The following is a 14,873-nucleotide window of genomic DNA, read 5'->3' on the forward strand; positions in this document are numbered from 1 at the left end:
GCTTATCTGATGAAGTTATTTTGTTGTCAAACTAATCTTATTTTTCTATGTAGTAGGCTGTTTCAAGGTACAAAAACAAGCCCCTTTTTTTTTGTACTGGTCATAACTCATAGGCCATAGTTGTGTTTTGAGAATGGTGGTACAACACGCAATAGGTCTTGCCAACAATTGTTCTGGAAGGTATAATTATGCCGTGTGTCAAAAGTCAAGTAAAAATTCTCAACATAGCCATTCATCCAATTAAACCAACAGGATTGAAGGAAAGTGAGCATTCAATCCAGTTGTGACAAACCTCTCATTTTGATATTTTGCAAACTGTCATCACACATCATCAGGACGTACCATAGACTTCTTTGGAGAACCATGCATTATGGCAGAGGCCTGCCAGTTGTCATACATGGCGACATTTCTAGTTTATATTACATTGTACCTCCATTCACATCTTCCTTTTGTTAGCATTTTGTGTATGTGCCATTGATTGTGTTGGAGATGGAGAAAAAAAAAATGAACTTGTTGAACTGAACTTGAACAATTCCTCTCGCAATTGATTGATTGAGGCCAATTTAGGCCATTTGTTCTGCAAATAAAACAAAACATATCTATTGGCATTTACAATAAGACACAGGCAGCCTTGAAAGCATCTCACGCTTCTATTAGGATGCCTGTGCAGAAAATGATATTTGTCAATAATCTCCATTAATCTCCCGATAAGTATGTCATTACCAAATAAATTTCATAAATTTCATAAATTTCTTCTCTCTTTTTTTCTATTGATATGATTTAATTCATGTAATGCAATGTGCCACTCTGTGACAAGCCATATGTGCTAAGTCAATGATATACACATAAACGTAATCGTAATAAACAAACTTATAGTGCAATATCACTTTCCAACATTTGAAAAGAGATGCCAGGAAATAAGAGTATGTGCATTGATGTCAGTTTTTCTTCACTTGTGCATGAAGTGAAGTATATCATTATACTGAATTCTTTATCTTTCTCTATGTAAAGTGTGCTATCAAATATGTTATTATAAAGTTTAAAAAGTCAGTTAAAATACATGTAGTATACTATTAGTGGGAGGGGTATGGGAAACAGAGAGTAATAGGTGTTATCACTGAAATTGTGAAAAATGAATGTCTTGATACATGTATGTTCGTGATGATTTCTTTTTGCATAGAGAGAAAAAATAGGTCTTCAAAATACTGCATCTACATTTGAGGTGAAGTTTGATATGAAGAGAGAGTATAATGAGATATTTTTGAAGGCTTTTCCTATGAGCCTGCTCTTACATGTGAATGTGCAGATATGGAATGGAAACAATAAAGCAATATTTTTCACAAGCATTCTGTGTGACCGACTTGATGATGCAATTATCTCAAGTTCAACTAGAGCAATTTGTTTGCACTGATGTATACCACACGCATGTGCACACACTCACACGCGCACTCTCACACACACACACACATGGTAAAAAACACATGTAAAAATGAAGTAGTGATATTTTGTACTGTATGTAAAAAAATGGATGGGTACAAATAAGACACCGAGATGCAATATTTGGACAGATATTTGTTTATTGTTTGGTTTTCCTTTTATAACATTTTGGCTCTGACATTCCAGAGGCATTATGTTTTTGGGGTTGTCTGTCCTTCCATCCGTCTGTCCATAATCAATTTTGTGGACATTGCAGGGTCACTGAAAAAAAACATTTGAGGTTTCCTAATGAACTTGGCATGTAGAGTGTATATGTATATGTGTATATGCACATGCTCAAGGTCAAAGGTCAAAGGTCACAGGTCACAGGTCAAGGCCAAATGCTAGATATTTCACTATTTCCCCTGTATCTATGCAATGCCTGAAGGTATTTCCTTGAAACTTAGTGTATGCATGTACTACCTTTAGGCTACGGTCACAACTCAGAGCGGCGACCGACCGATTTGTAGCCTGCTCGGTCGCTGCTGAAATTTTGGCACCGCTCAGCAGTTTTTGGAGATGCTGAGCAGGCTGTAAAACCCTAGCGATGGCCGAGCAGTGCCCTGTCGATTTCCCGTCGGTCACCGATCGATTTTCAGTAAAATTATGGCGAAATATGGGGATCTGCAACGCGCAGAGTCCGAGCAGTCACCGAGCGATGCCCCATCGGCAACTGGACGATCTCCCACCGGCCACCGGCCGATTTTTACGAAATCGCTCAGCGACCGACGGGTGATCGATAAGTCATCTACCGGTGACCCGTAGGCGTACCGACGGCCACCCGCCGGTCTCTGCCGGAAATTTCACACGAGCTACCTGTGTTTATTAATGTATCTATGTGATTTGTGATGTGTTAATTAATTAATTAATTAAGATAAACTCGAGGCAAAAGATCTAAGAGTTAAATTATCAACTAGCAAACCTCAGCTATGTGATACCACAGATGACTAGAAATTAGGAAATAAAACAAAAGGGAGGAACACCCAAGATGGAACAAAGATTAGAATAGATTGTGTTTTCCCAAAATATCTTGTTCTATATTTTACAGTATTTTTCTATTCCTATTTAATTTCATATTTTCCCCATCTCTTGTCATTCATTTATTCTTCAATCAATAGGCCTTTAATGAATGATAAGGTAACCAAACCGTATTTTACTACGTCAACATATCAACACTAACTTTTAGCTTTCATCTCTTTTGCCCCAAAGTGGTTGCCTCTGACTTCAATATCCCTCATGTTGGTTGCCGAGATGTTGAGATGCTGAGATGTTGGTGGGGTTTCCTTGCCTCTTATCCTTCCCCCTGCTTCTTCCACATTGCGCTAGATTATCTTCTCCATCTAGTCCCTGGTTTCCTTCAGTGCTTCTTTCATTTTTATCTTAACATTTTAGTCCCTAAATCGCTCGACGGCGACCGCTCGATCTATTCTCTTGGTTTTCTTCTGTGCTGTTGTCATTTTTGTCTCTCTTATTTGTGTTCCCTAAATCGCTCGGCAGCGACCGCTCGATTATGTCAGTGCCTGGGCGGTTCCTGACCGGACACCGAGCGTATTTTTGGCAGTGAGTGAAAACTGGTCGGTCGCCGCTGAAATTTTAACTCCGCGTTAAAACTTCAGCGGCAACCGACCGATGCCCCAAAAATCAGTGGTGCCTGGTCGGTCACTGGTCGGTCACCGGTCGTTGTCCGACCGGTTTTGGCTAAAAACTCGCCGACCGGTCGCCGAGCAGGCTGATTTTGGGGGTTGTGACCGTAGCCTTAGGGCGGCGAGTTGGCTCAGTCGGTTGCGCGTCTGCCTCACGATCACGCGGCCCGGGTTCGAGCCCGAGTCTGGACTGAGCAATGTTGTGTGTGTGTAAGCATACCGTCCCCTCTTGAGGCTCTAGCAAGAGACAAAGCACTCTGTCCCTCGGATAGGACATAAAGTGGAGGTCCCGTGTGTGAGAGAGTAACAAATCATGCACGTAAAAGATCGCGCTTCATTCATTCATCGCAAAGAGCGGGGTGCTTAACCCGGTGAGGTGGTCCCACCTCACATCCAACTGGACCACATGGAAGACCAGCTTAACGTAGCTGAATATGGGCTATCCAGCCATCTTCTTTGATGGAAAATGAACAAACATACCTGATAAAGATCCATTACTGAGAGTTTCAGGTCATGAGGTCAAAGGTCAAGTTAAAATGTCAAAATTTCACTTTATCTCCATATCTCGGAAATAGTTCAAGGCAGTATCTTCCTTGAAGATAGTATCATGCATGTACCGACTGGCAGTGATTATCTAGGGAAATTTGGAGTCATGATTCAAATGCCAAGGGTCTCAGGTCAAGGTCAAGTCCTCCCAATTTTACCTTTCCCTCCTATTTATGAAATATAGATCTCTATGGAGTCTTGTTTTGATAGAGGTCAAAAAGGTTAAAAGTTAAAGGTCAAAAGGTCAAAGGTCAAGTGAAAGTGCTAAATTTCACTTCTTCCTCCATATGTCGGAAGTGGCCCAAGGTACATATTGTATCATCATTAACTTGGTACATACAGATACTGTATTAACCCTAAAAAGGCCGGGGGGGTTGAATCACCCCCCCCCCCTCGACATTTTTCGCGACTACTCCGCCGCGCGAAATTTTTTGACCGCGCCGTTCGCTGACTTTTTACTTTCAAGTCTCGTGCATCTTTTGACATCATTTTCGCAAAAATCGCGCATACCGTTACGACGCTGCACGACCTTTTATACATGCCTGTCAGACCAAAAATGGCTCGATAACGTGATTTTGTGTATAAAGTCTATGCAAATGGAGTTTTCTCTTCTTATTTATAAAGATATGACTATTTTCACTTTCATAGGCTGAAATTAATCAATTTTAGCATAATTATGCTTGAAATAGGTTCTGTCATAAATTTTGCGAAAAAAACCCGATAAAACAAAAGGTCGAAAAAACAACGAAATACATAAGAAATTCACTAAACAATAAATGTATAAGAAATTGATTTTGATACCAATTTTTTTTAAAGCACATTGTTAGGAATGCTACAAAGAATGTTATCACCAAAAATTAGGATTCTAGGAGCTTTAATTTCTGATTTAGAGCAAAAAGTATGATTTTATGCATATATTAGCATGATTAATTATTATGATAAAAATGTCCATTTTTTTTTTTTTGTATAGTTTGGTAGATTACGCCACAGGAAATGTATGTGCCGATTTTCATGGCGATTGCGCGAGCGACGGCCGAGATCTCGAGGGGGTCGAATCAACCCCTCCCCGGCCACAGAACACCCAAGAAAGCCCGGCCTGGTTAGGGTTAATGCATGTTCTGCTTGACAGTGATTCTCTTGGGAATTTTAGGGTCATAGGGTCAAAGGCCAATTAAGATGCTAACAATTTGCTATTCAATACAGAATTTTCACTTTTCTCCATACCTTGAAAATTACTCAATGCATAAACTTAAAAAAGGGTCAAAAGCCAAGTATATGTACAAGTCCCCAAAATCCTTAAATACCTGCTTGTCTTAAACAATATGGCCATTCATCCAATCAAGCTTAGTTCAAGGAATTTGAACATTTTAATATTTTGCCTATTATGTGAAACCGTTATCACACATTGTCAAGGCGTACTATAGACCTATTAGGAGAATCATGCATCATGGCGGAGGCATACCAGTCGCCATAACGACATTTCTAGTTTATACCTGCCACCAAACTGGCTCATATTCATATATTATAGGCCTATACTGTACGTGTACATGCATATCATGTAGGCTTTGAGTACAATGTATTTCATAGCCCCCTATTTTTTTTTTCAATTTTAAAGAGTGCGAAAATGCAACAGTTATATATACATACACAAACCTGGCATGGAAATAACATTTTGAATAGTAGGAAATTCATGAAAAGTTCAATCGAAGCAAAAAAAAAAAAAAAAAAAAAAAAAAAGCTGTTTGTGTATATACAGCATGATCGTTATGTGAGTGTATATGTACATAGGCCTACGCACACATTCTGTAAGGTACACGTATTATGTAAGTGTATTTGCAGAGACGTGCAACATTTTTGTCTTTCCACGTACAGGACAATCCACTTTCACGAAGTATTCATCAAGAAATAAAGGCATTTCAATCATAGTTATTAAACGGTGAAATTCACACTTCTTTTGCAACCTTCCTGATAGCCGTGAAAAAATTAAAATTAGTTTATTAACTCGTAAGATGTCACATTTCCATCCTCAAGCTCCTTTAAATTGTCTCCCTATGGACAATTAAAAAACAAACGAGAAGAAAACCCGGGTCTTTAGAATTTGTGCACACCTTCAGTAGATTGTATCAAACGTAAATTCAAGGTTTGCGAATGAACACAGGAAACCATGGTTGCTGCATTCATTATGATTATCTCTTGCTGAAAAGGGTCAACACGACTTCGAACTTGAACTTCTTTAGCATAAATGCATTACATGTGTTGCTAGTCGGGTGTATTACTATCTTTCTTTTTCATTTTTAAAGTACATGTACATGTATTTCAATCGTCATCATCCCTTGTACGGTTCAAATGCATTCACTTAATCTCTGAATGATTTATTTCTCAAATTACAAAGTGATAACGCACGTGTTTTTTTTTCACATTTTTTTTTTCTGAACTGCCTAGACAAAACGGACTAGTGATCCATTTTACCACCTCCAATTATTGTGGTTACAGCTCGTTATTCCGAAGGTTCGTAATTCCGAAGGCCCGAAGATTCGTTATTCCGAAGGTTCATTGTTCCGAATTTCATTTCGGATTTACGAATCTTCGGAATTACGAACCTTCGGAATAGCGAACCTTCGGAATAACGAACAGCACCCATTATGGTGACCCGTTTTACCCGATACCTTGAATAAAAGGCCCAAGGTAGAAAACAAATTATTCAGATAAAACATATTTTGTTTGATTTCATCAATATGGATTGGTATCAATAATGCGGCCACAACTACGCCAAAGAACGCGGTGCCATGCCTCCAATGTGAAGGGGCTGTCTAACCCCACCTCCCTCTACCGAATCAGAGGAGGGTGTGGAAGGCTTTCCCATATCTAAATTTTGAATTCAGCGATGCATGATTTGGTATATTTCACATCTTTTTCTGCGTGTGCTTCTTCATCTTCTACCTGAAACCAAAGGCGGGGGAGGGTGGTGGAGGGGATACGTTAAGCCGATTCCCTCACTCTCGAGTGAGCCTTTGCCTTTTGAAATCGTTACAAAGTTGATGATCTGGTGCGCACTTTTGGGGAATATTTGGAAGATTTTCAATCGAAGGATAGAAAAAAAAGAATACTCGAGAATAGTGGGAATGGTTGTTATTGTGGGATCACCTCTCACCGCAAGTGTGGAAAGTCTTCACTGTGTGGAAACTCTATTCAAAACGCATTACATAGCACTCATTCGCAATTTCAACAAAATAATCGGCATCGACTAAAGGTTGAATGCACAGACCTTTGACAGGAGTTGAGTAGACCCCTGCCAATTTGAGGACTGATATGACAAACGTATATGACAAAAGATGATGATGGCAGACATAAAATATGTGTCTCTTGTATTGAATGGGATATTGAATTGTTATATTTGATTTAATGTGTCTGTAAGGAATTACATGTATTTACAAAGCCTTGTGAAACCTATAACATAGATGTAAATGTTATATCTGATATATACATGTATATGTAAAATAGGATTACCCACCCGTGAATTTAGTGATTTTATACTTCCTCATAAGCGAGTACCTAAGTTCCTCAATGCTTCGGAAACAAAACAAAGTCAGATTAGATATCTAATAGTGGTGCTGATTTCAAGGTAAGATTTAATATTTTCACGTTGATTTTGGTATTTAGATTTGTAGGCATAGTGTTACTTATGACGAAATTTGTTACTCTTATACGTTTGATTTCAGAAAGCAAGTGCACGAAAAACAGTGCTGTGGGTTCTATGCATACACTTGTAGCTACAGTTAGAAATGAATTATCCGGCCATTGATTATCTGGATTCTCTGTTATCCGGACGTCGACTGGTTGACATTTTCATTTTTAAAATGTCTTTTCAGTGTTAAATCTCACACAAAACAAACACATGTTCTACCATTAATTGTGCGAATACACAACGGTACATATTCCAGTCATCGCAACGGACTGTAACTTTTAAGTCGGTTCGTGAGACAAACTCAAAGACTGGTGCCTCGCTTGTCACTGGCACTGAGTGCACTCAGTGGTTACAGTACAGTGCAGCGGCAGTATTCGACGAGTCGCAATATTGATCTCATTGTCGGTCAATATCAATCGAACAAACATTACATGAAGGGATGGTTTGTTTGTATTTCGTTTTATTTCCGTATCAATTTTTAAAATATGAAACATGAAAATGTCATGAAGATAATAATATTCGTGAATTGGTAGTAACTTGTGCATACCTAAATGCTATAGAAGGTGCTGTATTTGAACATATCTCTCTTATCTGGCCAAATCGATTATCCGGACGCCCGCCGGTCCCGACGTGGCCGGATAATCGAGGTTCTACTGTAGTTAATATGACATTTCGCTATTCATCGTTTGCGTATATTCATAATTACCTACGCATTTTCAATGGTCGCTCTCGGGCTTTGCAAAATTTATAGACCACAACTCATGTATATATGCAGACCAGTCTTTCGCATCACGTGATGTCAGCCCGTTAAAATTATGTAAGAACGTTTTGAATCGTGACATTTATTACTTACTTGGGAGGGGGGGGGGGAGTAGTATGGAAGCATTAGCATGCTTTGAAATTGAAATTCAGTGATCTCGTGCACACTTTTAAAGAAATACGTGTGGACAATTTTAAAGGGGACGGCTAGTCATCAGTGGGAATCAGTGGGAATGCTGATGGATGAGTATTCCAATCCTTGTGGGATTCATTTAAGAGTACATTATATATCTATTGTTGAGGGAAAATTATTTGCTTCAGAATGGTCTCAAGTAATGTGCAGTTTAAACGTTTCCAGGTTAGCATGCCTGTACAGTGACGGGGCGATCGTTAACATTAAACCGCGCGTTACTTGAATATGACACCATTCTGAAGCAAATAATTTTCCCACAACAATAGATATATAATGTACTCTTAAATGAATCCCACAAAGATTGGAACAATCATCTCCAGTATTCCCACTGATTCCCACTGATCAGTTACTAGCCATCCCCTTTAAAGTAAAATAAGTATAAGAGAAATAAATATTTAGGAAAAATGTGGACTGGCAATTAAAATCATGGTATGTTCAGCGTGTGCACCGTTTACGGTCACACCTTACCACCACCAAAACGTTCAATACAATAAAAATACGAGAGGAACATGATATACAGCAGCATAGGCCTATACAGTTTATGATATTGAGAGAGAGAGAGTACATGCATGTCAGCATTGTGAGTCAGTTTTGTAAAATCCAAGAGACAACAGCTTCACCCCTTCCGGGGAAAATAATCAGGAGTGACTTCGTAATACAGGTAACTATAAATTCCGAAGGTTCGTTATTCCGAAGGTTTGTTGATCCGAAAATAAAGTAGGGTTCGCTGTTCCGAAGGCCCGTTAATCCGAAAATAACATAGGGTTCGTTATTCCGAAGGTTCGTTAATCCGAAAATGAAATATGGTTCGTTATTCCGAAGGTTTGTTAATCCGAAAATGAAGTGAGGCTTGCTATTTCGAAGGTTCGTTATTCCGAAGGTTCGCTGATTCGAAAATGAAATAGGGTCCGTTATTCCGAAGGTTCGTTAATCCGAATATATAATAAGGTTCGTTATTCCGAAGGTTCGTTCATCCGAAAATGAAATAGGGTCCATTATTCCGAAGGTTTATTAATCCGAAAATGAAATAAGGCTGGTTAATCCGAAAATGAAATGAGGTTCATAATTCCGAAAATGAAATAAACTCACTGTTATGACAAAATACGTTGTCGTGATCAAAAAACTGCTTGAATATTACGCAACGAAAATTCGATATTGTCTCTGGGGAGGATGATACACGTGTATATCTTTAGGTAAAGCACGTCGTGTTGCGTGAAGAAGTGGCGTGGATCAAGAATCTTGATTTTAATTCAGTGCGAACAATTATTTACCTGAGCGATTGGAATTTAGAGCGTAGGGGACTGTGTAATTTTTTTAGCCTATTTTCAGACACCCTAACATTTTTAATGATGATAACAGTAACGACGCCATATTGCAAGTTTGAAATTAAGTGCTTCATTATGCCCCACCATCCCCATTCTGTAGACGCTATCTTCGACATGCAGCGGCTCCGTGACGCTATGATCTCACATCGTTCACCTTCATAATGGTTATTTTTTCAGCACTCGGTATCATAATTTATTATGTAACGACCTATAATCGCCAACATCTATATGTATGTTTTTTTTTATTATTATTGATTGTACCAATATCCAATGACGGGGCGTATTTTTTTGTAAGGTGCTTGCAGTTAGTCCCCTTTTTATTTTGTGTCTGTGTGTATGTGTGTGGGGGTGTCTATCAATCCTCTGGGGTATTAGTGTCTTATAAAGAGATTTGTATCATACAGGCGAGGTATTCTAAAGGGATAGTATAGTTTTGGTTGAGATGGGAGATTCAAATTTCAACTTTTTGCAAGATGATTAGAAATCACCTGTGAAATTTAAAAAGGATACAATTCTAAAATAAATTCAAAGTGTATTTTATTCAAATCGGTTTAAATGGCCGAGATATCAAAAAAAAAAGTAAAACATAGGGCCAAACAAAAGGTGGATCCAACGTTTTATGAGGATCCCTTTGTTTTGAATAACTCAGCCATTTCAGAACCAATTTACATCGAATAAACTTTGAATTCCTCGTAGAATATTACGTGCTCTTTCATATTTTATAAGAAGTTTCTCATTATCTCACCAAAAAGTTGGAAACCCGACGCCCAATCTCAGCCAATATACCATCATTTTAATTTTGAATGCATTCCCTTTATTTTAAGATGGTGACTGCGGTCCCCCCCCCCCCCCGAAAAAAATCATATGTTTAAAGAAAGTGAAATGCATACAAACTGACAGCTCGTTTGTTTTTTTTTTGCACTTCTAACAATGAGAATACCGTAACTTGAAAATCCAAACAGTACACCTAAATATGTGTCCAAAATCGGTTTTTACACAAAAAAAGTTGCAGTTTCTTTTGGTAATACGTAATACAACTAGTGTCAGGCCGAGGGCTATCATAATAGAGTGTAAAACCCAATTCATTTAACTTCACGAGAGCTAGAAATGATACGAAGCACTGGCTTACATACCATAACGACATGAATTTCATGTGTTACCAGGTCACACAAAAAAAGTGGAGAACTGCATTTAACTTCTCACTGAATTCATGCAAAAATAGTTTCTTACCTAGTGACTGATCGGTAGAACAATTAAGTTCGATTACATTCCACTCTTCACAGTGAAGCTTATTAGAAGAGATGTTACATTTGAAATCTGCTTGTTGAGTATATTTGATCGTTTATTTGTTTAAAAGCCTTTAATTTTAAGTCCACGCAGGTGTGATTTTTTTCCTGCTTGAGACATGTTAGAGTCGCAGAATATGGTAATAATTTCAAATAATGAATGTTTATCCTGACAATGATGAAGAAGTGAAGGAGTGGGAGGGGGCGAGCTCATCCTTCGGAGGAGAAAATACCTCTACTTTCATCGTTAGTATATGTACAAATACGACGGCATTCTATTCGTCGCCGATAAAAGTTTGTATGGAATTGCGTGTGTGCCTGTTTACATGACTGTGTGTGTTCGTATGTGTTTATGTGTCCAAAGAGAGTATGAGTATGCTGGCATCCCCTTTTCAAAGTGAACATGCCTCTCCTGAATTGTTATGATGATGATGATGATGAATTTTAGACTACCGATAAACGTGAGGCTATAAGACGACGATAATGGGGGTGACAGCAGATAAGATGGGCAGTAATTTCAAAGTTGCTATGTACTTGAACTCAATACACACAGTCACACATATGAACACACGTATCAACGAACGCATAAGACAGTAATTACAGCACCATATTTTGTAACAACCAGTATTTTACTCTATTTTCGGAATTTTAAGAGCCTTATTTTATTTCCGGATTTACGAACCTTCATTTTCGGACTAACGAACCTTATTTCATTTTCAGATTAACGAAACTTCGGAATAACGAACCTTATTTTATTTTCGGATCAACGAACATTCGGAATAACGAGCCCTATGTTATTTTCGGTTTAACGAACCTTCGGAATTACGAACCCTATTACATTTTCGTATAACGAACCTTATATTGTTTTCGGATTAACGAACCTTCGGAATAACGAACCTTATATCATTTTCGGATTAACGAACCTTCGGAATAAAGAATCTTATTTCATTTTCGGATTAACGAACCTTCGGAATAACGAACCTTCGGAATAACGGGCTGTAACCCAAATAAACAAGCAAACCCACTCACACAATCCCTGGTTAAGCAAAACAAACGAATTTACTGTAGTTTTTCCTGTAGTATCAAAATCTTTGTGTAACGATTTGATTTTTTAAAGCATATGCTGTCTTTGATTACATTAAAATCAACAAGTAAAGAAAGAAATCAAGGACATTTGAAAGTTATGATAACAGAAAAGGAAATCCGATACTTTTCAAAGTTGTATCATGTCTAGTCTTTTTTCTGTTTCTCTGCGAAATTAAGTCTTGAAATTTCCAATGTACGGCGCTAAAAGATCGTCAGTCTAGCCAGTGTTCACCAAGTTTCCATTAAAAAAGCACCCCCAAAAAAGAGGAATCAGTCCCTAAAGAAGGATTTGCTGACAACAGTTCATATAATATGAGACTTACATATGAAGATCGAAATCAATCTCAAAATTGAGAAGCTTTTATAATGTTATGGTATTAAAGCCTATGCACATTGACATACAATGTTTCCACGAACAGGACAAATAAGTAGCATTGGATATGACAGAATAATCATAAAGTGAAGCGAACTAATCGCTTGCATTCTTTTCTGACCATAGGTGCATCTTTCTCTGCTTGAGTCTGTGTGCGTCATTATTGTCATCATGGCCTCTGGTTTTACTCCAACAAACACCATAAAGTGTGATGAATGCCTCTCTGACGTGAAGTCTGCCGAACCATCCTATCGCCTCGAGATCCAAAAGAACCTGTGCGCTGAATGTGCCATCGATCACCAGGACAGCATCAAGGAAGTGGTAGACACAGTGAAATGGACGTGCCAGGAGCATACTAACAGGGAAGCGGAACTTTTCTGCGTCACTCATGATTATCCCATTTGTCGCGTGTGTGCTGTAACCTCGAATCACACAGACTGCAAAAGGTATGACATTCACGACGTGAGAAAAGATAGGGAAAGAGAACTAGCGGAACTCATTTGTCAAGCTAATGCTAGAAGTAATGGTCTGAAACAAAATTATGAAGAAATACAACATCACATCTTTCAAGTAACGAAACGTTTAACGATGATTGGAGAACAGGTGTCTGCTGCAGCTGAAGAAGAGGAAACGAAAGTTACTCAAGAGCTAGAGCAGAGGGAGGATAAGATCAACGCAGATTGCGATGAGGAGATCAGGAAGTTAAATGAAAAGCGAAACGAAATGCTGAAAGAAACCAGAGATGAAGCAGAGAAGAAACTCCACGTAATTCGGGACGAGCAGAAGTCACTTGAGAACCAGTTAGACTTGGTGAAACGGGAACTGGAATCGCGCAAAACCAAGCTCATGTATGGTCTCGAACACTTAAATGAAATGATCAGGGAAAGATGCGTGAACGCTAAAAACCTCATCATCAAGCAAGAGAATCTAATGAGGGACTTTCATGACATCACCCGACAGCTGTGTGATTGTGTAGGTGTTGAGATCGGCAGAGAGAGACTGGACAAAGTGAAGGAGTTGATTGAAGAAATCAAGTACGACAGAGCAAGTGGACTTCTTGGCGCAGTAGTAGGATTTGAAGAGAGATTGGTGAAAGTAAAAGAAATAGAAATTGTCAGTACTCCCCTTGGGTGCATTGGTGAAAACGGCTTGGTCTGCTCCAACAAAGTCGGCATATTCGTTCTGGATCTTGCTGAGGGGACACCTGCGAATTTTCATGTTATATTCTTACCAAAGTTCACGGCCATTTCCTACAATTCTCTGCCTGATGGGGGACATGTCTTTGGTACAACTGATGGCAAACTCATGGTGTACGACCGGCTCTGGTATTATCGGAGAAAGATTGATACAAAAACCATGCAATCACTTGAAGTCACCGTCAACAATTCTGGATCGATCTTGACAGCAGAACCATTTAGGTCATCCATTTCTGAGTTCAACCCCAACAACGGGAAATGTATGCACACCATTAAGCTGGCAGATGGCATGCATATTTCAACCTTGAAGACGATGTCAACAGGAGACGTGATTGTGGTTACTGAAACAAGCCACGAAGGTCCAAGTGTCTGTTTATTGGATCGAGATGGTAATATCAAGTGTAAAACTGACATCCACGATACGTTTGTAAAGAGCATGACAGTCGATGTGTCAACCAACCGCGTATACATTCTTTCTTCGGATTTGGGCAGTAATGAGTGGGTCACTAGTGAGATTTTTTGCCCTGGCTATCCAGCATCACGTCGCATTATTAGAACGCAGTGGAAATCGGAGGGTACTTTGAAAGTATTTAACGTCCTACCAACAGGCATGCTTGTCGTAGGTGTTGACTCCCATTTAATCATCTACACGAGTTCATTACCGTGTATCAATGATATCAATGAACTCCTTGAAGAGTGTTATAACCAATGCAACCACCTGCCTGTACGTCAGTAAGTTGGTAAATTGGCACCTCGTCTACAACCACCCTGTCCACTGTCCACCTAGTCTAATGCCATCTCGTCTAAACTCACTATGTCTACTACCAACTCGTCTACCAACCATTTTGTCTATATGCCAATTAGCCTAATTGTCATTTCGTGTACTAGCCATTTTATCTAATGTCCAATTTGTCTAAGTCACATTTCGTCTAACACCCATTATGTATATTGACCATTTCGTCTATTAATCATAAGGTCTATGAATAAAATAGTCTACAGCTCATTTTGTCTAATAGCCAATTGGTCTACAACTCATTGTCTAATAGTCAGTTAGTCTAATAACCAGTCAGTCTACTCCCAACTGGTCTACTGCCAACTGGTCTACTCCCAATTGGTCTAATCCCAACTGGTCTACACCCAATTGGTCTACTCCCAACTCGTCTACTCCCAATTGCTCTACTCCCAACTCGTCTACACCCAAATGGTCTACTCCCAACTCGTCTACTCCCAACTAGTCTACACCCAACTCGTCTACACCCAACTCGTCTACTGCCAACTCGTCTACTGCCAACTCGTCTACTGCCA

General features: G+C 39.1%; 1 protein-coding gene across 1 annotated transcript; it reads left to right on the forward strand.

The window, feature by feature from the left end:
* The first annotated feature begins 7,192 nt into the window (after positions 1 to 7,192).
* Positions 7,193 to 14,304, forward strand: LOC139722890 (uncharacterized). Its single transcript, XM_071634171.1, has 2 exons — positions 7,193 to 7,287; positions 12,499 to 14,304. The coding sequence occupies exon 2, from the start codon at positions 12,544 to 12,546 to the stop codon at positions 14,302 to 14,304; it is 1,761 nt and encodes a 586-aa protein (XP_071490272.1). The 5' UTR covers positions 7,193 to 7,287; positions 12,499 to 12,543.
* Positions 14,305 to 14,873: the final 569 nt, after the last annotated feature.

This window comes from Diadema antillarum, unplaced genomic scaffold (assembly GCF_040938485.1).
Source record: "Diadema antillarum isolate AM-2024a unplaced genomic scaffold, OU_Dant_1.0 scf00000176, whole genome shotgun sequence".
Lineage (NCBI taxonomy): Eukaryota > Metazoa > Echinodermata > Echinoidea > Diadematoida > Diadematidae > Diadema > Diadema antillarum.

What these genes read in the sequence shown, in the direction of transcription:
- LOC139722890 (XM_071634171.1), top strand. Translation starts at nt 12,544, where the DNA reads ATGGCCTCTGGTTTTACTCCAACAAACACCATAAAGTGTGATGAATGC.